The sequence below is a fragment of the Oncorhynchus keta genome, chromosome 21, assembly GCF_023373465.1.
Source record: "Oncorhynchus keta strain PuntledgeMale-10-30-2019 chromosome 21, Oket_V2, whole genome shotgun sequence".
Taxonomy (NCBI): Eukaryota; Metazoa; Chordata; class Actinopteri; order Salmoniformes; family Salmonidae; genus Oncorhynchus; species Oncorhynchus keta.
The window spans coordinates 15,089,831-15,114,893 of record NC_068441.1 but is presented as its reverse complement, the minus strand read 5'-3'; the positions used below and the strand labels follow the sequence as shown (position 1 = coordinate 15,114,893).

At 45.3% G+C, this 25,063-nt stretch overlaps 1 protein-coding gene across 1 annotated transcript in view; it reads left to right on the top strand.

Annotated features, from left to right (window-relative positions):
- Nucleotides 1–25,063, top strand: part of ptprga (protein tyrosine phosphatase receptor type Ga) — a 309,383-nt gene that overhangs the window by 232,908 nt on the left and 51,412 nt on the right. The window contains exon 5 of the mRNA XM_052473373.1: nt 18,001–18,096. Coding sequence (XP_052329333.1) covers nt 18,001–18,096 — 96 coding nt within the window. The remainder of the gene's footprint in view (nt 1–18,000; nt 18,097–25,063) is intronic.

Below are 25,063 nucleotides of genomic sequence, written 5' to 3'. Positions count from 1 at the left end.
CTATGAGTGTAGCCTATTGTCTCTTTGATGACTTATGATTGGCCAACAATAAAAATAAGCTACACATGCTACTTTTGTGAAAAGCAAAGAGCAGCAGCATAAATGATACAATTTCTCAATCTCTCTCTCTGTCTCTCTCTCTACTGCAACAGTCGCGTTCAAAACTAGGTTTAACACAATGTCAGAATGACCTCACATTAAGTTATTACAGTATCTTTCATTGCAGGGACAGCTCTCTGTTCAGAGAGGAAGTCCTCCAACTGTAATATCACACATCTGCTCCCGTGTTGTAAGGTGGTTAGAGGAGAGTGTTCCATGCCCTGTTGGCACCTTGGAGCAAGTGATTTCACTGCTATCTCAGTCTCACTGAGGTGCTAAGCTTTCCATTCTATCCAGCCTAACCTGACCTAGCCTCTTCCTCCTTTTCCCACCCTCTTCCTCCTTGCTCCTCCTCCTCCCCAGGCTGGTCATGATAAACGAGAGGAAGGAGGGATGAGGGGATGAGTCTGTGGGCCCCAGATCCAGCTGTGATAGTCTTTACCCACCTGCTTAGATAAAACAGCCACTAAATTAACACACAATGTGTGGCAAGGGAGGTGAAAGGCACACACACACACACACACACACTCTGATACACACACACTATGGTGCTGAAAGTATCAGAGATAAGAGATTTTATTTCCGTCTAACCTTTTCACAGTGGGGGAAACAGAAAGTGCTATCCTGGTCTAAATTACCTCGGGCCCGATTCCGACCTGAGTTAAGCACGCATAAATGGAACTTATTTCTCTTTTTATGCACTTTTCTCTCTGTGTATTCTGACCTTGAACTTAAGCATGAGCATAGTGTGCTATTCACCTTTTATTCCCCTCTTCTCTCATCCAACTCTGTTTGCTTGAAGCTCACCAGCACTGTAAGACAATGGAACACTACAAATCTAGATCCTGCTACGGTAATGCTAACATGTAGGGATAGATATTGATCTGTACTCTGGTTCTATTTTCAGTACCCGTGGATACTCTGAACACATTTAGTGTAACCTTGCCAGAATGCCCACGCTTCAGTTATGCTAGAACCCTTCCACGTCTTGGCAACACAGAAGCCTATGATACTGCGCATGGCTATATAATTACTAAGATTTGTTTGTGTGTTTAGGTTTACGCGTGTGTGCGCATACAATCATACAAATGGTGTGCAGTCTATGCCAGGCTTCGGGAGTGGCAATCTGCTGTCTGTGTAATGTCCAGTCAGAGGAAATGAGTGACATGGAAATAAAAATGCATGTCAGGGAGAGGAAGCTGAACAAGATGTCCAAAGAGGAAATGAAGAACAATGGCTTTATTGTTGAGAAAGTGAGAGAAAGAGTGGAGGATCGACCAGTCGACTTGGAGCTACGGTTTTAGTGGACTTAGAGGTTTTATAGCAGTGAGATAAATAGTGAAGCACTTGAGTGACGAGTAGGGTACTGGAGTCTCAGACTCACCGTGTTCAGATTCTCAGTATCTCTGTGCTAATTCGAGAACGTACATTGACTATATCCGAACGTCTTGCACAGTGATATCAAAGTCAAAATATTATCATTTTCAACCGTTAGTATTATTTTGGTTGGATTCAGAGAGAGGGAATAGCCTAAGTGGTATTCTTATTTACTGTCATGCTGGGCCTCTCTCTATCTCTTTTCGTATCCCTCTCCTCTATTTCTCTTCTCCTTCTTTCTCTCTCTCTCGCTCCCTTTCACACACTATTTCTATATATCTATCTCTCTTTCTCTCGCTCCCTCTCTCTCGCTCCCTTTCTTGGCAGCTACATTCCATTAAACCTTCAAAGATAACTGATGACTGCCATGCTGAGGTCCTTTTTTTTCTTTCTCTCTATTTTATTTATGATTGGCCTCCCTCTGGATAGGAAGGCGTGCAATTCCAAACATAATGTTATATTTCCTGGCCTGTCCTCAGTGACACAGAAAAACACAACCATTCTTTAAAAGCCCAATGCTACTGTACCTAGAGGGCAAATAGATGTTGTCCCAGTTCTGGGCTGGCTTGATACCATTTTTAGTAATCTCGTTTCAGATACAGGCTTCCGCTTTTTGTTTTCTCAAAAGCAATATTTTCCAGATTTTATGAGAAAGCAATACCCCCGAAATTGAAAAATGAGGGACCAACCTTCTAACGTTTCTCATGTAATGCATTTCAATTGGGTTTTAAGACAGATTGCAAAGGGCTCCACACACCAAACATGTTTAATATCCCAGCTAGTGGTCCTGTATTGTACAAATTGTAGTGAGGGAGATGAGAGGTAGCTTTGGTGCCACAGGTGCCTATAGTAGGCTACACATGACCTTTTTGATGGACATCCATTTGTGAGAATTGAACAGACCCAGGTCTTAACCCCCATGGAGAGCTCAGCCATGTCCTAAATCCCATTGGAGAGCTCAGCCATGTCCGAAATCCCATTGGAGAGCTCAGGCAGTATCAAGCACAGCATCAAAACATATCCTTGATGTGCTCTCGCCCCAACAAGGACACATAGTGAAATACATCCTGTCTGTCTGTCGTTGGTTACTTCCCAGCACAAGGCTTGTGATTCAGCCTCAGATCTTCCATGGTCCCAGCGGGTGATATCGCAGAGCACTTCCCAGTCTTGGTGCACCTCAGGAGGGACACAGCTCCAACTTTGTATCCACTTCAAAGTGGAAGAACACAGAGGCTACTGTATTTTTTTTCTGTCAGACCAAACATTGCAACACTTTCTTCTTCTTTTTACCACTGTAGGACATGTGTATGATACATGTGACTTGTGTGATGTGTGCTTCGGGGATAACAGCCCTAACGTCAGTGAAGAGCAGATGTCCCTCCAAACAGAACATGGAACAATATCACCTTGTTCTATTATATGGCTTTAGAACCAGTGGTTTCTGTGTTAACTCTCTTTCAGCAGTCAAGCTCATTAGATATTTGATGAGCCTGTTTAGCTTTTAGCACCACGAGTCAGTTTTACGTCTTTGAAGGAAGTCTGTTTGTTTTTGTCAAGCTCAAGTAGGCCACTATCTCTTTCTTAATGAGCCAGATTGTCCATATTAATATTTCAGTACTATTTGCAGAGAAAATACCCCCTCCCTATACAAACTCACACACACACACACACACACACACACACACACACACACACACACACACACACACACACACACACACACACACACACACACACACACACACACACACACACACACACACACACACACACACACACACACACACACACACACACCTAACAGTGGTGTAATTTTCAGACCATGGGAGACACCACCATGTCTCGTTCTGTCTCATTATCAGAATCCCCAGTCTCTATCAGCCTCATTATTTATCTCTTTAGCTCAGAACTAGGGGACCATTCAAAAACCACTCCTTCCATCTTTGTTCCCCTCCCTCTTTCCATCTGTGTCCCACACTCTCTTCCACCCTCGTCCCAGCGCTCTTTCTCTATCTCCTCCCCCTGTCTTGCTGGGCCTTGGGCTGACATAGCATTGTGACAGAAGTAGATGTGAGGTTGAATCTCAGCATGCTGGCTGCTCAGTCTCCTCAGTGTAGGGCAGGATAGGAGCTGCCATATACAGAACATACAGTACACACTGGTGCACAGCCATGATTAATATTCCTTCCACAGTTTGGCAGATAAATCACACTCATGCCTCACTGCATTTTGTCTTTTCAGCATGTAGGACATGCTCAGAGTAAACATTCCACCTGTCTATACAGCAGACATGCTTGGTTTATGTGAAATGGCCTTGTCCTCTTCTTTCTCCTTTCCCATCTCTTCTTGGTGTCCTTTCTCTCTCTCTCCCTTTGTCCTCTTCTCTCTCTCCTCAGTCTTCAGAAGCTCTGAGCCTGTGTGGTGTTATTACCATTTATATTAATCGTGTCAAGCGCTATGTGCCTAGAACGTGCCCTTAGCCGCTCACATGTTTTTTTTTCTCTCTCCAAGTGGTCCGTAAACTCTATAAAACATTTTCAGATGTGTCTGTTGGATTCACAGGATGTGCTATCCCCTCAGTAAGTAGCAAAGGCTTGAATTGTCTCGTTTGTGCTGGAGAAAGGGGCAAATTGGGCTGTGCTGTCAGACACAAGCAGAGGGAGAAAAGTTTGGCGAGATTGAGGGGTGGAGAAGAGGGGAGGGGGACGTGTGCATGCGTGTTTGCATGGGTGTGTTGGCTAGATGGATGGGAAATCTTTGGGAAGCGCTCCCAGGGCTCTGGCCACTCGTTTATCTCCCTCCTTCCTTCACATTGATGGCTGTTGTTCTAAAGGATAAAGTGTGGAGGTGGATAAACGCAGCCTGTCAGTCAAAGCCAGCATAGTGAGGGATGGAGGGGCCAGGCCTACCATGGCACTTACTCAATCCCCTGAGAGGCCACACAGAGGATACATTAACATGCCACCTACAAAGCCCTCATGATTAATCGCATAGGCCCATTAATGTTGGGTAAATGTTTTCCTCGCTCTCATGCAAGATATGAATACATAGAGTACAGAGCTGGTTCCCAACCAGGGTACTAGGACCCCTGGGGGTACTTGGTCTATCCACAGGGGGTACTTGAGAAGACTCATGAGACCATAGGCCTACTGGTAAAATGCACATGAGGGGGTACTTCAGGGGTACATCAGGCAGAGCAGAATTCAGTTGGTGGTGCAGTAACCGATAAAGGTTGGGCACCACTGGAGTACAGTACTGTATAACATATTTGTTTCTGTGAGTGGGTGTACACTTATAGATGTGGTATACATATTGTATGGATATAGGTGTGTGTCTGCACTTGCGTGGGTGCGTGTGCATGCTTTATCAGTTGGCCCAATGATTGAGCAGAGAAGTCAAATATAGAATTGTTAGAATATATTGCTAGAATAAGACCCGGTCGCAGCATGTACACCATAACCACAATAATCACATACATCGGATGCTCCCAACGGATACCGACACCCAAACATGACACTTTGTGTGATACAAATGATATGTTTCGATGTGTTTTATTTAGTTACTCTATAGGTTTCTTTCTAGGTTCCTGTCTTTCTAGGGAGTTTTTCCTAGCCACCGTGCTTCTACATCTGCATTGCTTGCTCTCTGCGTTTCTGTAGAAGCACTTTGTGGCAACTGCTGTTGTAAAAAGGGCTATATAAATACATTGATTGATTGATATTTGTTCTCACAACAATGCCATAATTCCCCCGGATAGGGCCTTTGTAATTGACGAGGTTATTAGTTATAATCTGAATAATTACTGCTCTGCTCTGAAAGTCACTCACCGGTGAGAGGGTGTGCTGAGCTATGAATCCACTCTGAGCCAGTACAAAGAGGAAATGAAACCTGGAGGAAACTAATTGGTTAACGTCATTAAGATGCGCTGAGTGAAGATGTATGGTCAATATGTTTATATCCCTGGGCGCAAGGACGGGCACAAATGGTTGGCCAGCCCTGGCCCGCGGTCAGCACAGTTTAGGAAGCCAGCTGATTGGCTATAATGATGAGTGGGCCAGGTCACTTCCTCTCCCCGGGCCTTTGATGTGAGGGGAGATGTTGATTGTTTCTGTCTGAGGAATGTTCCATCTTCAGAGGAGCTGTTCTATCAGTCCCAGACGGCGTGAGAGGAGGGGGTGTTTTTTGCGTGACCGTGACCCTGCTCTGGTGGTTAGCATGTTCAAACCATCTCCGACCATCTCCGGGGGTCTGGCTGCTGTTCTAACTTTTGAGATTTGTGATGTTGGATCCCGTGTGGAGCGGCGGGTTGTTTGGAGTTGAGATGGAGCGTCCTTGTTTTACCGTGCTCTGCCTACCCTGTTTTTAAGCTACAGGAATGGAGAAATGGTGTTACAGACCCCCTAAGGCCATGAAACAAGGCATGATTCCTCCCCTGTGCTTCCCTTTCCTCTCTCAAGAATTATAGTTGTCTTCTGCCCAGGTTGTTTTTCTTAGCTGTTGATTTCGGTGTGCAGGTCGGAGGTCCCAGTGTTCTCTTCGCTGTGTGTGTTTCGTGTCTGTCATTGTTTACCAGTCAATACATCTCTCCTTCTCTCTGGCATCGTGGTATTGGAATGATAGTGTAGTGGGTGTTTTTCTGCTCACAATGGGAAATTAATATGTCATGTCCATTCTTTGCTTTCTTTCTGGGTGAAAATAATATTATGTTGTGGTTGCTCCTTTCTTAAGGTTAGGAAAGGATTTATGCAGGGCAGGAATGAAGATTTACAGAGTATATATTTGTTTATCATTGTATTTCCCTCTGCATTGTCATGCTCCATGACTGTTGTTCCTCCCTATCCCCTGCTGTGACGCTCCCTGTGAGTTTCAGTAGACCCATATGGTATTGATATGAGTGAGGGGACCTGTGGTCTGTAACAACTCACAGTGACCTGTGTTAATCGAGCCTGGGATCACATCTTACTCTGTCTGTCTGTCTGTCTGTCTGTCTGTCTGTCTGTCTGTCTGTCTGTCTGTCTGTCTGTCTGTCTCTCTCTCTCTCTCTCTCTCTCTCTCTCTCTCTCTCTCTCTCTCTCTCTCTCTCTCTCTCTCTCACACACACACACACACACTCACACTCACACTCACACTCACACTCACTCATGTGAATAGGAGACAGGCCTAATACAAAGCTGCTTGCTCTCCATAAGCCTGTGCATATTTGTCCAAGCTTTTCTGGGAACTCAGAGGGGAAAAGACCTTTCATTTCAACACGTTTGCATTCACTCAGGAATGTCAACAACCAGTCCCCTGGTTCCTTTGTTTGTGTTGTGGTTTATTATGTGTTTGTGTGTGTGTATCTGTGTGCATGTGTGTGTGTATATATGCCTCATATTCCATGACTTATCTGCAGCCTGGGACTGCATAATGATGACACAGGGGTGACATTGAAGTGAAAAGAGCATGGCATTGCTGGCACCATAGGATGTCAGGTCTGTCCTTCAGTGGGATGATATACTGGTGAGACTCCGTACCTGGTCACACTGTATACTCTATGTCCCGTGTTCTCTCATACTCTCTATACTGCTGCTAAACCCATGGTCACTAGTGCTATTCCTGGTGAATAACAGGGTGTGCAGGCTTTTGTTCTAGCCCTGATTCAACTGAACAAGCTCTTGAAGCTCTCCAGAATCTCTCATCGTCATGTGAATCACACTGTGACCCACAACACAGCACATAATGCTCCAGGCAAACATGCAGCACAATAATTGTCTACCCTGGTTGCTGAGGTGCTCTCGTGTTCGGTGTGCAGTGTGTAAAGTTTTTTTTCTGTTTACCTGACATGAGTATGGAGAAAGTGTCCCCACCTGCCACTTCTCTTCTGGGCTGAATGCAAAACGACCAGTGATCCACAGCCCTCGATACGGAGAGGTTATAATATGTAAGACCCCGCCATGCAACCTGCTTTCACTCTATGAAAGGACACTGACTTAGCTAGTACTCTGTGTGTGTGTGTGTGTGTGTGTGTGTGTGTGTGTGTGTGTGTGTGTGTGTGTGTGTGTGTGTGCGTGCGTGCGTGCGTGCGTGCGTGCGTGCGTGTGTGTGTGCGTGCGTGCGTGTGTGTGCGTGCGTGCGTGTGTGTGTGTAAGAAGCTGATGGTGTTAGGGTTCCGTTTGAACATACACCTTAGCAAAATACAGTTCAACTCAGTTATTCACAATTCCTGACATTTAATCCTAGTAAAAATTCCATCTTAGGTCACTTAGGATCACTTTGTTTTAAGAATGTGAAATGTCAGAATAATAGTAGAGATAAATGTGTCACGTCTTCTAGGAGTTGTGGGTTTGGAGTCAGGCGCAGAGAGCAGAGGGTTCGGACAATCGTATTTTATTCTGGTACAAACGGTCACGCCAAAACACTAGGCGCATAAAACTGACCGGCCCAAACACAGGACCCAAACACAGGACCCAAACACAGGACCCAAACACAGAACCCAAACACAGGACCCAAACACAGGACCCAAACACAGGACCCAAACACAGGACCCAAACACAGGACCCAAACAGAGGACCCAAACAGTCTGGAGAAAATAAAATATAAATGCACATCCACATCCTAACAGAGGAACAATCTCGCACAAACATAGACCTAACAGGCTTAAATAGACATAAATCAAGAACCAAAATAAGAGACAGGTGCAACCAATAAGACCAAAGGAACAGAAAAGGAAAAGGGATCGGTAGCGGCTAGTAGACCGGCGACGACGACCGCCGAGCGCCGCCCGAACAGGCAGGGGAGCCACCTTCAGTGGGAGTAGTGACATCATGATTTATTTAAGCTTTTATTTCTTTCATCACATTCCCAGTGGGTCAGAGGTTTACATACATTCAATTAGTATTTGATTAGCATTACCTTTAAATTGTTTAACTTGGGTCAGACGTTTTGGGTAGCCTTCCACAAGCTTCCCACAATGTTGGGTGAATTTTGGCCCATTCCTCCTGACAGGGCTGGTGTAACTGAGTAAGGTTTGTAGGCCTCCTTGCTCACACACGCTTTTTCAGTTCTGCCTACAAATTTTCTATAGGATTGAGGTCAGGGCTTTGTGATGGCCACAATACCTTGACTTTGTTGTCCTTACGCCATTTTGCCACAACTTTGGAAGTATGCTTGGGGTCATTGTCCATTTGGAAGACCCATTTGCGACCAAGCTTGAACTTCTAACTGATGTCTTGAGATGTTGCTTCAATGTATCCACATAATTGTACTTCCTCATTGTGACGACCCTCCCACTCTGTCTGCCGTATTCTCTCTTTGTTCTTGTTTCCTTATTAGGATGCCGGTGGGCGGAGTTGGGAGGGTCGTCAGCTACATGGGAAACACCTGGGCCAGGTGTCTCCCAGGATAAATAGACCTCTTCCACATTCATGGAGGAGACTCTCTCCATGCAGACACCTTTTGTAGATTGTGTTGTGGTTCTTGGTGGCCTTTTGTTTGTTTGCTTTGGCACCTTTCATCACCCTGCATTATCACATTCATGCATGCAAAACACTCACTTACACTACTGATTACTGATTACACACACCATTGTATATTATACTTAGTTGCTTTAGTTAATAAATACATATTTTGCTACTCCTTATCTCCACGTTATCTCCCTTTGTTACGGGCTTTGAGCCGGTTCGTGACACTCATCATGCCATCTATATTGTGAAGTGCACCAGTTCCTCCTGCAGCAAAGCACCCCCACAACATGATGCTGCCACCCCAGCGCTTCACGGTTGGGATGGTGTTCTTCGGCTTGCAAGCCTCCCCATTTTTCCTCCAAACATAACGATGGTCATTATGGCCAAACAGTTCTATTTTTGTTTCATCAGACCAGAGGACATTTCTCCAAAAAGTACCATCTTTGTTCCCATGTGCAGTTGCAAACCATAGTCTGGCTTTTTTAATGGCGGGTTTGGAGCAGTGGCTTCTTCTTTGCTGAGCAGCCTTTCAGGTTATGTCGATATAGGACTCGTTTTACTGTGGATATAGATACCTTTGTACCTGTTTCCTCCAGCATCTTCACAAGGTCCTTTGCTGTTGTTCTGGGATTATTCATTTGCACTTTTCGCACCAAAGTACGTTCATCTCTTGGAGACACACCGCTCCTTCCTGAGCGGTGTGACGGCTGCGTTGTTCCATGGTGTTTGTACTTGCGTACTATTGGTTGTACAGATGAACATGGTACCTACAGGCGTTTGGAAATTGCTCCCAAGGATGAACCAAACTTGTGGAGGTCTCCATTTTTTTTGCTAAGGTCTTGGCTGATTTCGTTTGATATTCCCATGATGTCAAGCAAAGAGGCACAGAGTTTGAAGGTAGGCCTTGAAATACATCCACAGGTACACCTCCAATTGACTCAAATTATGCGAATTAGCCTTTCAGAAACTTCTAAAGCCGTGACATATTTTCTGTCATTTTCCAAGCTGTTTAAAGGCAGGTCAACTTAGTGTATGTAAACTTTAGACCCACTGGAATTGTGATACAGTGAATTTTAAGTGAAATAATCTGCCTGTAAACAATTGTTGGAAAAATTACTTGTATCATGCACAAAGTAGATGTCCTAACCGACTATATATATATATATATATATATTCGGCCCCCTTGAACTTTGCGACCTTTTGCCACATTTCAGGCTTCAAACATAAAGATTATATAACTGTATTTTTTTGTGAAGAATCAACAACAAGTGGGACACAATCATGAAGTGGAACGACATTTATCGAATATTTCAAACTTTTTTAACAAATCAAAAACTGAAAGATTGGGTGTGCAAAATTATTCAGCCCCCTTAAGTTAATACTTTTTAGCGCCACCTTTTGCTGCGATTACAGCTGTAAGTCGCTTGGGGTATGTCTCTATCAGTTTTTCACATCGAGAGACTGACATTTTTTCCCCATTCCTCCTTGCAAAACAGCTCGAGCTCAGTGAGGTTGGATGGAGAGCATTTGTGAACAGCAGTTTTCAGTTCTTTCCACAGATTCTCGATTGGATTCAGGTCTGGACTTTGACTTGGCCATTCTAACACCTGGATATGTTATATTTTTGTACCATTCCATTGTAGATTTTGCTTTATGTTTTGGATCATTGTCTTGTTGGAAGACAAATCTCCGTCCCAGTCTCAGGTCTTTTGCAGACTCCATCAGGTTTTCTTCCAGAATGGTCCTGTATTTGGCTCCATCCATCTTCCCATCAATTTTAACCATCATCCCTGTCCCTGCTGAAGAAAAGCAGGCCCAAACCATGATGCTGCCACCACCACCATGTTTGACAGTGGGGATGGTGTGTTCAGGGTGATGAGCTGTGTTGCTTTTACGTTGTTTTGCATTGTTGCCAAAAAGTTACATTTTGGTTTCATCTGACCAGAGCACCTTCTTCCACATGTTTGGTGTGTCTCCCAGGTGGCTTGTGGCAAACTTTAAACAACACTTTTTATGGATATCTTTAAGAAATGGCTTTCTTCTTGCCACTCTTCCATAAAGGCCAGATTTGTGCAATATACGACTGATTGTTGTCCTATGGACAGAGTCTCCCACCTCAGCTGTAGATCTCTGCAGTTCATCCAGAGTGATCATGGGCCTCTTGGCTGCATCTCTGATCAGTCTTCTCCTTGTATGAGCTGAAAGTTTAGAGGGACGGCCAGGTCTTGGTAGATTTGCAGTGGTCTGATACTCCTTCCATTTCAATATTATCGCTTGCACAGTGCTCCTTGGGATGTTTAAAGCTTTGGAAACATTTTTGTATCCAAATGCGGGTTTAAACTTCTTCACAACACTATCTCGGACCTGCCTGGTGTGTTCCTTGTTCTTCATGATGCTCTCTGCGCTTTTAACGGACCTCTGAGACTATCACAGTGCAGGTGCATTTATACGGAGACTTGATTACACACAGGTGGATTGTATTTATCATCATTAGTCATTTAGGTCAACATTGGATCATTCAGAGATCCTCACTGAACTTCTGGAGAGAGTTTGCTGCACTGAAAGTAAAGGGGCTGAATAATTTGCACGCCCAATTTTTCCGTTTTTGATTTGTTAAAAAAGTTTGAAATATCCAATAAATGTTGTTCCACTTCATGATTGTGTCCCACTTGTTGTTGATTCTTCACAAAAAAAATACAGTTTTATATCTTTATGTTTGAAGCCTGAAATGTGGCAAAAGGTCGCAAAGTTCAAGGTGGCCGAATACTTTTGCAAGGCACTGTATATATATATATATAGTTTGTTAACAAGAAGTTTTTGGAGTGGTTGAATAATGAGTTTTAATGACACCAAACTAAGTGTATGTAAACTTCCGACTTCAACTGTATGTTAGGAACCCACAGAATACCTGAAATAGATCACAGGAGGTTGTGCTGCTTTGTGTAAGGATTACAGCAGCGTGGAAAATGCAACTGGAATAATATTGACAATATTGATCATATGAGAAAGTGCCAGGAAATGGGTTTCATTACACAGCACGTACACACACACACACACACACGCACACACGCACGCACGCACGCACGCACACACACACACACTCTCCAGAAGAATGGAGCTTCACCTTGACAGGAGATACAGTGAGAAATGAGAGGCGGGCCTGCCGTGTGTGTGTGTGTGTGTGTGTGTGTGTGTGTGTGTGTGTGTGTGTGTGTGTGTGTGTGTGTGTGTGTGTGTGTGTGTGTGTGTGTGTGTGTGTGTGTGTGTGTGTGTGTGTGTGTGTGTGCTGGTATGTGTCTTGCTTTATTGAGGTATCGCATTTAACTTCTCATCTTAAACAATAGGGATGAAATTTTTTCTGTTTTGCCAGGCTGATACATGTACATTGAGTGTACAAAACATTAAGGACACCTGCTCTTTCAATGACATAGACTGACCAGGTGACAGGTGAATCTAGGTGAAAGCTATGGTCCCTTATTGATGTCACTTGTGAAATCCACTTTAGTCAGTGTAGATGAAGGGTAGGAGTCAGGTTAAAGAAGGATTTTTAAGCCTTGAGACAATTGAGACATGGATAGTGTATATGTGCTATTCAGGGGGTGAATGGACAAGACAAAATATTTAAGTGCCTTTGAACGGGGTATGTTAGTAGGTGCCAGGCACACCGGTTTGTGTCAAGAACTGCAAAGCTGCTGGGTTTTTCATGCTCAACAGTTTCCCGTGTGTATCAAGAGTGTTCCATCACCCAAAGGACATCCAGCCAGCTTGACAAAACTGTGGGAAGCATTGGAGTCAACATGGGCCAGCATCCCTGTGGAACGCTTTCGACACCTTGTAGAGTCCATGTCCCGACGAATTAAGGCTGTTCTGAGGGCAAAAGGGGGTGGAACTCAATATTATGAAGGTGTTCCTCATGTTCTATACACTGAGTGTTTGTACACACACAAACCCTGTCACCCTACAGTGAAGCACCAATCTTCACTCCCCCTCTCTCTCGTACACACACATACCCACGTCCCACGTCCCACCACCCCCACACTTGATTTATTGATGATTCTGATTCTGTGACGCACAGTTGATGATGATGCAGTGTGTGTCTCTGTGGCTTTTGTATTTTCCATCTGAAACCCACACCACACAGATCCTGGTGTTGAGGATGTAGTGGTGTAGCTGTGTTGCGTTTGACGGAGCTGATCCTTCCCTGAGGACTTTAGGAGACGCTGAGGGATCTCTTTTCCCTGATTAAAAACCCTTTATCTCAGAGCAGGACACACTCTACGTTCTTAAGCCCGCCCGCCTGGATGTGTGTCTGCGTGTGTGTGTGCAACTGCATGTGAGTTTTGCCTGCTGCACATCACCATGACAACCGGTCTGATGGACCATGTTGCCTGTGCTTTATGTCTGCATGTGTTTATGAAAGAGAGAGAGATACAATTAAAGGGGGCTCTAACTCTGAGTCTAACTGTATACCCTGCCAGTCTGGAGAGAGCTGTTTGTGCAGGCTTTTTAAGCTACAGTACTAGTCCTTTAGATTTGTGTGGATCAGTGAGAGCAGAGTGGACAACATATTGAGGACCATGCAGGGTGTTTTTTATGCAGCGCTATGGGAGAAAACTATTCTATAACCAATGTATGACCTTACGACTTCATGCTGGCTGTAAACAGAGCAGGCCTGTGTATAATTCAAGAATTCGGAGAAACCCCACAGAGGAGAGAGAAGTCAGAGAGCAGAACACACTTCCATTTTTATGTGCTGTGGCTTTGCAGACATGGTCATAAATGATGCAATTTGGAGATCCAAGCTGTTCCTTGAGAGAGGTGGAAGTTTTACAAATGGATGCCTAACACTTTCATTCATACTCTCTCCCTCTCTCTGTCCCATTCTCTCTCTCCCTCTCTTTGTCCCGTTCTCTCTCTCCCTCTCTTTGTCCCATACATTCTCTCCCTCTCTTTGTCCCATTCTCTCTCTCCTTCTCTTTGTCCCATTCTCTCTCTCCCTCTCTTTGTCCCATACACTCTCTCCCTCTCTTTGTCCCATTCTCTCTCCCTCTCTTTGTCCGATTCTCTCTCCCTCTCTCTGTCCCATTCTCTCTCTCCCTCTCTTTGTCCCATTCTCTCTCCCTCTCTCTCCCTCATTCTCTCTCTCCCTCTCTTTGTCCCATTCTCTCTCCCTCTCTTTGTCCCATACACTCTCTCCCTCTCTTTGTCCCATTCTCTCTCCCTCTCTTTGTCCCATTCTCTCTCTCTCCTCTCTCTCTCTCTCTCTCTCTCTCTCTCTCTCTCTCTCTCTCTCTCTCTCTCTCGCTCTCTCTCTCCCTCTCTCTGTCTCATTCTATCTCCCTCTCTTTGTCCCATTCTCTCTCTCCCTCTGTCCCATTCTCTCTCCCTCTCTTTGTCACATTCTCTCCCTCTCTTTGTCACATTCTCTCTCCCTCTCTTTGTCACATTCTCTCTCCCTCTCTTTGTCACATTCTCTCTCTCCCTCTGTTTGTAACATTCTCTCTCCCTCTCTTTGTCCCATTCTCTCTCCCTCTCTTTGTCCCATTCTCTCTCTCCCTCTCTTTGTCACATTCTCTCTCTCCCTCTGTTTGTCCCATTCTCTCTCCCTCTCTTTGTTCCATTCTCTCTCCCTCTCTTTGTCCCATTCTCTCTCTCCCTCTGTTTGTAACATTCTCTCTCCCTCTCTTTGTCCCATTCTCTCTCCTTATCTTTGTCCCATTCTCTCTCTCCCTCTCTTTGTCACATTCTCTCTCTCCCTCTGTTTGTCCCATTCTCTCTCCCTCTCTTTGTTCCATTCTCTCTCCCTCTCTTTGTCCCATTCTCTCTCTCCCTCTCTTTGTCACATTCTCTCTCCCTCTCTTTGTCACATTTTCTCTCCCTCTCTTTGTCTCATTCTCTCTCTCTCCCTCTGTTTGTCCCATTCTCTCTTCCTCTCTTTGTCCCATTCTCTCTCCCTCTCTTTGTCCCATTATCTCTCCCTCTCTTTGTCCCATTCTCTCTCTCCCTCTCTTTGTCACATTCTCTCTCCCTCTCTTTGTCCCATTCTCTCTCTCCCTCTCTTTGTCACATTCTCTCTCCCTCTCTTTGTCCCATTCTCTCTCTCTCTCTTTGTCACATTCTCTCTCCCTCTCTTTGTCCCATTCTCTCTCTCTCTCTTTGTCCCATTCTCTCTCTCCCTCTCTTTGTCACATTCTCTCTCCCTCTCTTTGTCACATTTTCTCTCCCTCTCTTTGTCTCATTCTCTCTCTCCCTCTGTCCCATTCTCTCTCCCTCTCTTTGTCCCATTCTCTCCCTCCCCTCTCTTTGTCCCATTCTCTCTCCCTCTCTTTGTCCCATTCTCTCTCCCTCTCTTTGTCCCATTCTCTCTCTCCCTCTCTTTGTCACATTCTCTCTCCCTCTGTTTGTCCCATTCTCTCTCCCTCTCTTTGTCACATTTTCTCTCCCTCTCTTTGTCACATTCTCTCTCTCCCTCTCTTTGTCCCATTCTCTCTCTCCCTCTCTTTGTCACATTCTCTCTCCCTCTGTTTGTCCCATTCTCTCTCCCTCTCTTTGTCACATTTTCTCTCCCTCTCTTTGTCTCATTCTCTCTCTCCCTCTGTCCCATTCTCTCTCCCTCTCTTTGTCCCATTCTCTCCCTCCCCTCTCTTTGTCCCATTCTCTCCCTCCCCTCTCTTTGTCCCATTCTCTCTCCCTCTGTTTGTCCCATTCTCTCTCCCTCTCTTTGTCCCATTCTCTCTCCCTCTCTTTGTCCCATTCTCTCTCTCCCTCTCTGTTTGTCCCATTCTCTCTCTCCCTCTCTGTTTGTCCCATTCTCTCTCTCCCTCTCTGTTTGTCCCATTCTCTCTCTCCCTCTCTCTTTGTCCCATTCTCTCTCTCCCTCTCTGTTTGTCCCATTCTCTCTCTCCCTCTCTTTGTCCCATTCTCTCTCTCCCTCTCTGTTTGTCCCATTCTCTCTCCCTCTCTTTGTCCCATTCTCTCTCTCCCCCTCTGTTTGTCCCATTCTCTCTCTCCCTCTCTGTTTGTCCCATTCTCTCTCTCTCCCTCTGTTTGTCCCATTCTCTCTCTTTGTCCCATTCTCTCTCTCTCCCTCTGTTTGTCCCATTCTCTCTCTCCCTCTCTTTGTCCCATTCTCTCTCTCTCCCTCTGTTTGTCCCATTCTCTCTCTCCCTCTCTTTGTCCCATTCTCTCTCTCTCCCTCTCTTTGTCCCATTCTCTCTCTCTCCCTCTGTTTGTCCCATTCTCTCTCTCCCTCTGTTTGTCCCATTCTCTCTCTCTCCCTCTGTTTGTCCCATTCTCTCTCTCCCTCTCTTTGTCCCATTCTCTCTCTCTCCCTCTCTTTGTCCCATTCTCTCTCTCTCCCTCTCTTTGTCCCATTCTCTCTCTCCCTCTGTTTGTCCCATTCTCTCTCCCTCTCTTTGTCCCATTCTCTCTCTCTCCCTCTGTTTGTCCCATTCTCTCTCCCTCTCTTTGTCCCATTCTCTCTCTCCCTCTCTTTGTCCCATTCTCTCTCTCCCTCTCTGTTTGTCCCATTCTCTCTCTCCCTCTCTTTGTCCCATTCTCTCTCTCTTTGTCCCATTCTCTCTCCCTCTCTTTGTCCCATTCTCTCTCTCCCTCTCTTTGTCCCATTCTCTCTCTCCCTCTCTTTGTCACATTCTCTCTCTCCCTCTCTTTGTCCCATTCTCTCTCTCCCTCTCTGTTTGTCCCATTCTCTCTCTCCCTCTCTTTGTCCCATTCTCTCTCTCTCCCTCTGTTTGTCCCATTCTCTCTCTCCCTCTCTTTGTCCCATTCTCTCTCTCTCCCTCTGTTTGTCCCATTCTCTCTCTCCCTCTCTTTGTCCCATTCTCTCTCTCTCCCTCTGTTTGTCCCATTCTCTCTCTCCCTCTCTGTTTGTCCCATTCTCTCTCTCCCTCTCTTTGTCCCATTCTCTCTCTCTCTCTTTGTCCCATTCTCTCTCTCCCTCTCTTTGTCACATTCTCTCTCTCTCTCTTTGTCCCATTCTCTCTCTCCCTCTCTTTGTCACATTCTCTCTCCCTCTCTTTGTCACATTTTCTCTCCCTCTCTTTGTCACATTCTCTCTCTCTCTCTTTGTCCCATTCTCTCTCTCCCTCTCTTTGTCACATTCTCTCTCCCTCTCTTTGTCCCATTCTCTCTCTCTCTCTTTGTCACATTCTCTCTCCCTCTCTTTGTCCCATTCTCTCTCCCTCTCTTTGTCCCATTCTCTCTCTCCCTCTCTTTGTCACATTCTCTCTCCCTCTCTTTGTCACATTTTCTCTCCCTCTCTTTGTCTCATTCTCTCTCTCCCTCTGTCCCATTCTCTCTCCCTCTCTTTGTCCCATACTCTCCCTCCCCTCTCTTTGTCCCATTCTCTCTCCCTCTCTTTGTCCCATTCTCTCTCTCCCTCTCTTTGTCACATTCTCTCTCTCCCTCTCTTTGTCACATTCTCTCTCCCTCTCTTTGTCACATTCTCTCTCCCTCTCTTTGTCACATTCTCTCTCCCTCTCTTTGTCACATTCGCTCTCTCTCCCTCTCTTTGTCACATTCTCTCTCCCTCTCTTTGTCACATTCTCTCTCCCTCTCTTTGTCACATTCGCTCTCTCTCCCTCTCTTTGTCACATTCTCTCTCCCTCTCTTTGTCACATTCGCTCTCTCTCCCTCTGTTTGTCCCATTCTCTCTTCCTCTCTTTGTCCCATTCTCTCTCCCTTTGTCCCATTATCTCTCCCTCTCTTTGTCCCATTCTCTCTCTCCCTCTCTTTGTCACATTCTCTCTCCCTCTCTTTGTCCCATTCTCACTCTCCCTCTCTTTGTCACATTCTCTCTCCCTCTCTTTGTCCCATTCTCTCCCTCCCCTCTCTTTGTCCCATTCTCTCTCCCTCTCTTTGTCCCATTCTCTCTCTCCCTCTCTTTGTCACATTCTCTCTCCCTCTCTTTGTCCCATTCTCTCCCCCCTCTCTTTGTCCCATTCTCCCCCTCCCCTCTCTTTGTCCCATTCTCTCTCTCCCTCTCTTTGTCCCATTCTCTCTCTCCCTCTCTTTGTCCCATTCTCTCTCTCCCTCTCTTTGTCCCATTCTCTCTCCCTCTCAGATGCAGATCTACATGTATAACTCGGATGACTTTGACAGCCTCAGTGCTGCCATGCGGCAGAAGAGGATCATTGCAGCGATGTCGGTCTTCTTTCAGGTGAGAACATCTCTCTCATCTTTTAGGCTTTTCAAACAGAGGGTTTTGACATGACCCTCTAGCACTGTTGTATTCTAGCCTGGAATATATTCTTATTCATGTTCGTATACTAGAAGTACTTTACATGTATAATGTTATTGTTAAGTGACCCTATGGAGAGGGCCAAAGGGTAACAGTCTGCTTTCAGTCACTGATACGGTTGGATAGCCGTGGATGAGGGAGGAGTGAGGAATGTGGGCTGAGGTCAGGTCAGATGAAGTGACAAAGAAGAGTTCTATTACACACACACCACCTAGGTTCCTGCCTAGCAACAGATATGTATGGGCTGTCTAGATGTTCAAGGAGGAGACTCTGCCTAGTAGGAGGGTAAAAAATATATGTGCTTGGGTAAACATGTCTTTGCAGCTGTGTGACCCAGTGGGTGAATAAACTTGGTTTGAGCTTTGTCTAGTTGTCCGTTCTGTTTGTCAGAACCTAACAGCACTCTATAGGGGGCATGGAACAACACACTGACTCCGTCTAAATCAATGCCCAATACCAGAAGTGAAACACGACATTACTGCTTTACCATCACAGCTGGGGGGAAAAAGTGTTCCTTTTGTTGTCTAAGTGTTTGCAGTGAGCACTGTGTTTGTCTGGAACTGCGACTGTATCAGGCTGTATTGTCTTAAGTGGAGATATAAGCGTTGGCTGGCCTGAGTGTGCTGGCGGGTGGCTCTGTTGAGCTAGCAGTGGGCAGGGTCATGGTCAACTCCATCACACTGAATTGCCATGATTAAAAGTTCATTTGATGCCATCGATTGCGTAAGTGGGCTTTTACTTGGTCCATTACCTCTCCTTTAATACTCCCTTACACACACCGAGAGACATACACACTCGCCCACGTTTGCATAGTCCTCCAGTCCTCTCTCTTGGGTCCAGATTGGCCATTCTTTACGTTCATTGAATTACAATGATTCTGTCTTCTGCTCTCCCACTCTCCCTTGCTCTCTCTCGCTCTCCATCTATCTCTTTCCCCCTCTTCCTTCCTCTCTCTCGCCCTCCGTCTCTCTCTCTCCCCCTCTCCCTGGCTCTCTCTCGCTCTCCGTCTCTCTCTCTCCCCCTCTCCCTTGCGCTCTCTCGCTCTCTGTCTCTTTCTCTCTCCCCCTCTCCCTTGCTCTCTCTCGCTTTCCGTCTCTCTCTCTCCCTCTTCCATGCCCTCTTTCGCTCTCCCTCTCCCTTGCTCTCTCTCGCTCTCCATCTCTCTCTCTCCCCCTCTCCCTTGCTCTCTCTCTCTCAACCTCTCCCTGTCTCTCTCGCTCCTCTCCTCTCTCTCTCTCTCTCCTATCTCTTACTTCTGCTCTTCTCTCTCTCTCTCTCTCTCTCTCTCTCTCTCTCTCTCTCTCTCTCTCTCTCTCTCTCTCTCTCTCTCTCTCTCTCTCTCTCTCTCTCCCTCTATCTGTCTCCCTCCCCTCTCTCCCACCAATCACTGCAACCCCCCCACCTTCTTATTCCATGAAGAATCAGATCATTCAATCTCTCGACCTCAGAGGTTGAAGTGAAGCTGTGACCGCAATAACTAGGCAGATGCAGACGCAATAACTAGGCAGATGCATGCTGTATGGATCTCCAGAGATTCCATCTATGCTTTTGTTCTAATGCAAATGTGAGTATGTGTGGGTGTACTTTTTATAATGGCATTTTTCAATCTTTGATCTACTCTAACTCAAACACTTTCTACTCTCTCAAGCAGTAACCTGCACTTGCGTGCGTGGGGGCCAAGTGTGTGCATGTGTACACTGCATGTACAGTGGTTCCTCCTTCAGAAATTGTGCGCTTACGCCACGTGACATGAAATGTATGGTTTAGTACGGTACCCTGTGTCACCACTACATTGCTCCAGAACAGTGCAAGGGGAAGTTAGAGCACTGATTATGCTTTTGGGTCCTACTTTGTCTGTAACTGACAATGAATGGGTGACATAAACCTAAATGGACTGATAAACTGATCATTGTGCACAACTTCAGTATTACTTACCTAAACTGTTGTTACACTAAGGTTTTAATTATTTTATTTTGTTAGGATTATTTTGCTCTTACTGTAGTACTGTAGGCCACTCCTGACCGGTCACGTTGTACAGCGCCTGAGTGGTGCAACGGTCTAAGACACTGCATAGTAGTGCAAGCTGTGTTGTTACAGATGCTGGTTGTAAGGGTTTTCTTCTGGTGAAAGAGAGGCGGACCAAAATGCAGCGTGGTGGTTATTCATGTTTTTAATAAAGACGACTGACTATACATGAACAGACTATACAAAACAAGAAAAGTGAAAACCTAAACAGTTTTATCTGGTGCAAACACAGAGACAGGAACAATCACCCACAAAACCCAACACAAAACAGGCTACCTAAATATGGTTCCCAATCAGAGACAATGACTAACACCTGCCTCTGATTGAGAACCATATGAGGCCAAACATAGAAATAGACAAACCAGACACACAACATAGAATGCCCACCCAGCTCACGTCCTGACCAACACTAAAACAAGGAAAACACGATGGCCTCAACACTGCAGCCCTGTCCATACATTTAGGTTGGTGGCTTTCACCACTTTTGCCCCACCATCTGTTGTGGTGCACACCTGCTTCTCCTTTGGCTGATCCCAGGCTGCTAGCGAGTCCTACAGCCCCTGGCCCCTGGCCCCTGACCCCTGACCTGGGCTATTATCTCCCCAGTGTGTTCCTCTGGAAAGTAGGCAGTCTCCTCTGCTAGCACCTGCTGCACAGCTTCCAGTTGACATGGATGTAGCGCAGTGTCAATGACATATAGGGCTCCCTTTGTTGATGTGAAATAGTGCACCTGTTTCAGATCCGATGCTGTCCTGTACGTGGCATTTCGTATTTCTTGTCCAGAGTGTGAACCATCTTCTTGAACCCACTTTGTTCAACTGTTGAATTTGAGGCTGTGTCTTTTGCGATGTGGTACGTTATGGCACCTGTTATTTCATTCCATCGGTGAGTGTGTTGGATAGGGAGTTGTGTGTGCAAACGATTCTTGTCATGACGCTTGTTGGCATAGTTTTTCTTTGCCATGCATTCGTCATGTTGTGTTACAAATGGAGGAAACGTTGCTTCTGTTACCTTGAGTGGTTGCTACAGTTCAAGCACACTGCCTCACCCTGCTCGTTGTCACTAGGTTTAAAACCAAAATAAGCCCAAACAACTGACACAGCGTCCTTCTTTGGCAGTTATTGTTCTTGGATTTCTGGGACAGCATTTTCTTTGTCTCCATTAATTTCCCCCCACTAATGAACGAGGCTACTCAGTTACACTCAGTTACACCAACTCTGTCAAGAGGAATGGGACAAAATTCACCCAACTTATTGTGGGAAGCTTGTGGAAGGCTCCCCAAAACATTTGACTCAAGTTAAACAATTTAAAGGAAATGCTACCAAATACTAATTGAGTGTATGTACATTTCTGACCCACTGGGAATGTGATGAAAGAAATAAAAGCTGAATTATATCATTCTCTCTACTATTAGCCAAATGTATTTGGCTAAAGTGTATGTGAACTTGCGAATTCAAATGTATGCTAAATTTATTCGGTATGAGTTAGCAAGTTGTCAGTAATTTCCGGTTTATCGTCCTAGCTCTAATAACTGAAGCCATTTATCAATCAAGTGACCCCCTTCAAGGAGAGTTCATGTGTGTGGACATCTCTGCCTGTGTATGCGTGTGTATACATCGCTGTCAGTGAATGTGCATGTGTCTCAGTCAGCGTGTGTGTGTGTGTGTGTGTGTGTGTGTGTGTGTGTGTGTGTGTGTGTGTGTGTGTGTGTGTGTGTGTGTGTGTGTGTGTGTGTGTGTGTGTGTGTGTGTGTGTGTGTGTGTGTGTGTGTGTGTGTGTGTGTGTGGTGATTAGATTGTTCTCCTCTAGCTGTAGCACGTATTAATTAAATGATGTCGGTTGCCATACAGAACAAATTGTCCCTATCGGCTCACGTGAGCTCTCAGGGCAGCGGCTCCCATTGCCTTTACAGCCCACCCTCGCACCTTGATTGAAATAGATTGTGGTAGTAACATCTATCATTACAGTTTTATTGGCTTATTTACAGTCTACATGCTCAGTGATTCACCGTACGCTCATTCAGATACACACGTGTGAGCAGAGCAGACCCAGGCCCAGCGTCGCTCTCAGAGGTTTAATACTTACTGGAGCAAGCATTACTAATGTAACAGGAAGTTTACTTCTGATTAACTCAACCACGGTGTACAGTACATTAAGGAGAGGCAGTGTCTTTTAGGTGATGGAGGAGTGTTTTGTCTTTCGTTTAGGTGACTCTCCATTCCTCACTGTATCAATTATCTCAATTATAATGTCACAGTGCTGCTACCAGTTCAGCAGAGTTCAACCTTAATGAGAAATGAGCTCCAGATTTTAACAGAGAAAAGGAATTCCTACAATTGTGCACTTGTTGGTGTTAGCCATTCGTTAAGTAGTAAATTGAGGAGGAGGCAAGGCCTAGTACTGTAATAGGGTTTTGGCCCTCCAGCCAGGCTAGTTGTTGATGAAGCGGGACGGCCTAGACACTTTGTCTCTGCTTCCTCTCTCTGTCACCAGTCACCTTGGTTACAGCGGGACATTCGTCACCTTGAAGAATCGACTGCCACCGACGTCACCATCCTCAGAAACAAGATGGAGCACTTTAAGTTGATATCGCCGCATAATACGCTTCTCTTAATTGATCGGAGTTGCCATTTGTACGTGGGAATACATATAATAAAAGTCCAAAAGCCATAAGCACACAGCTCTTCTTTAGCACTGGTGTCACTGAGAAGGGAAATGCATGTGCATCAGGGCTGTTGGATGGATGATAGCAAGATGAGATGTCATGTGGCTCTGGCCTGGTCTTTCTGCCGTTTCTCTATGGTGTCGTTTGTCAGACTGCCTGCATGGGGAGAGGGACTGTGCTGAGGTACTGGCCATGTACCACAGCACAGTACAGTACCATGGTACTGGGCCATGTAGGAACAGACACAGCATGTAACCCCATGGAGAAGGTCCCCAGGGGACAGAGTTGCAGGCTTTAACAGACAATTATTAATAATGAAACTATAATTCCCATGGTCACGCTCTCCATCTTTCTCTTTCTGCCTCCCTCCCTTTCTCTTTTTCTCCTAACCCCCCCCGTCTCTATCTTTGAAGCCATCTCTCTTCCTCTGTCGTTCTTGGCAGAGGGCTGTCTTAGGTAGGCAGATTTGGCGCATGGCTCTGCTTAAATAAACCCCCAGTGCAGATACAGTCATTCAGAGCTCTCTGTGGTTTGCCATCTGCCAAAAACATGATTTTTTTTTAAAGAAAAGAGGTGCAGTGGGAGAGAACTCAAAGGATTCTGGTAGATGTACGATGCCTCACACAGTGAGTGCGAACAGAGGAACAGAGGAAGACAGTGGGTGGTTACGACACATCAGAGTGGGAGTTAACGGAGGTGGCTGAGACCTGGGGCCTCATTTATCGAAGGTGCGTGCGTATCGTAAAAGACTCTAAACCTTGCGTGCACTATTTTTTCCCGCAAAAGTTGGTATTTATCCATTTTGAACTTGGCGGTAAAGTGTGCGTATCGTCGCGCAAAACTCAGACCATGCGTTCGTACAACTTCTAGTGGTTGATCAATTGTATTCCAAGCAAATATTGTTATTTTGAAGTGAATTATAAAAATGGTTGGTTAATAAAAACAGTATAGCGTACGCCTAATGATAAAACAGATGCATTGGCCGTTGGTGAGGAGTCCATATGGCAGCATGTGTTTCTTTTACTTGTGTTAGATAGGCCTAAATCATGATCACATTGCAGGACATGTCTGCTTTGTGACATGACTGGTTTATTGGTTTATTCCCGCTACACAACCATTATTAGCCTACCATTTATCCATCGCTCATTCAATAGCCAAACATGCTCGAAAGTAAATAGACTGGTAGCCAATTTAAAATATTTGACAGTATGTGCAGGCTACAGTATTGCTGTGTGATAGAATCACAACATCATAGCCTATTTAAACTCAGAGCCAATACCAAGGCAGGAGATAAAAAAAACTAAATCTATTGATGAACAAAATATTAAACAACAATTCATATGTTCCATAGTAGTAACACGACGAGTTGAGTTTTTACCAAAAAGTTATATTTTGGTTTCATCTGACCATATGACATTCTCCCAATCTTCTTCTGGATCATCCAAATGCTCTCTAGCAAACTTCAGACGGGCCTGGACATGTACTGGCTTAAGCAGGGGGACACGTCTGGCACTGCAGGATTTGAGTCCCTGGCGGCGTAGTGTGTTACTGATGGTAAGGCTTTGTTACTTTGGTCCCAGCTCTCTGCAGGTCATTCACTAGATCCCCCTGTGTGGTTCTGGGATTTTTGCTCACCGTTCTTGGGATCATTTTGACCCCACGGGGTGAGATCTTGCGTGGAGCCCAAGATCTTGGGAGATTATCAGTGGTCTTATATGTCTTCCATTTCCTAATAATTGCTCCCACAGTTGATTTCTTCAAACCAAGCTGCTTACCTATTGCAGATTCGGTCTTCCCAGCCTGGTGCAGGTCTACAATTTTGTTTCTGGTGTCCTTTGACAGCTCTTTGGTCTTGGCCATAGTGGAGTTTGGAGTGTGACTGTTTGAGGTTGTGGACAGGTGTCTTTTATACTGATAACAAGTTCAAACAGGTGCCATTAATACAGGTAACGAGTGGAGGACAGAGGAGCCTCTTAAAGAAGAAGTTACAGGTCTGTGAGAGCCAGAAATCTTGCTTGTTTGTAGGTGACTAAATACTTATTTTCCACCATAATTAGCAAATAAATTCATTACAAATCCTACAAGGTGATTTTCTGGATTTTTTTTCTCATTTTGTCTGTCATACTTGAAGTGTACCTATGATGAATATTACAGGCCTCTCTCATATTTTTAAGTGGGAGAACTTGCACAATTGGT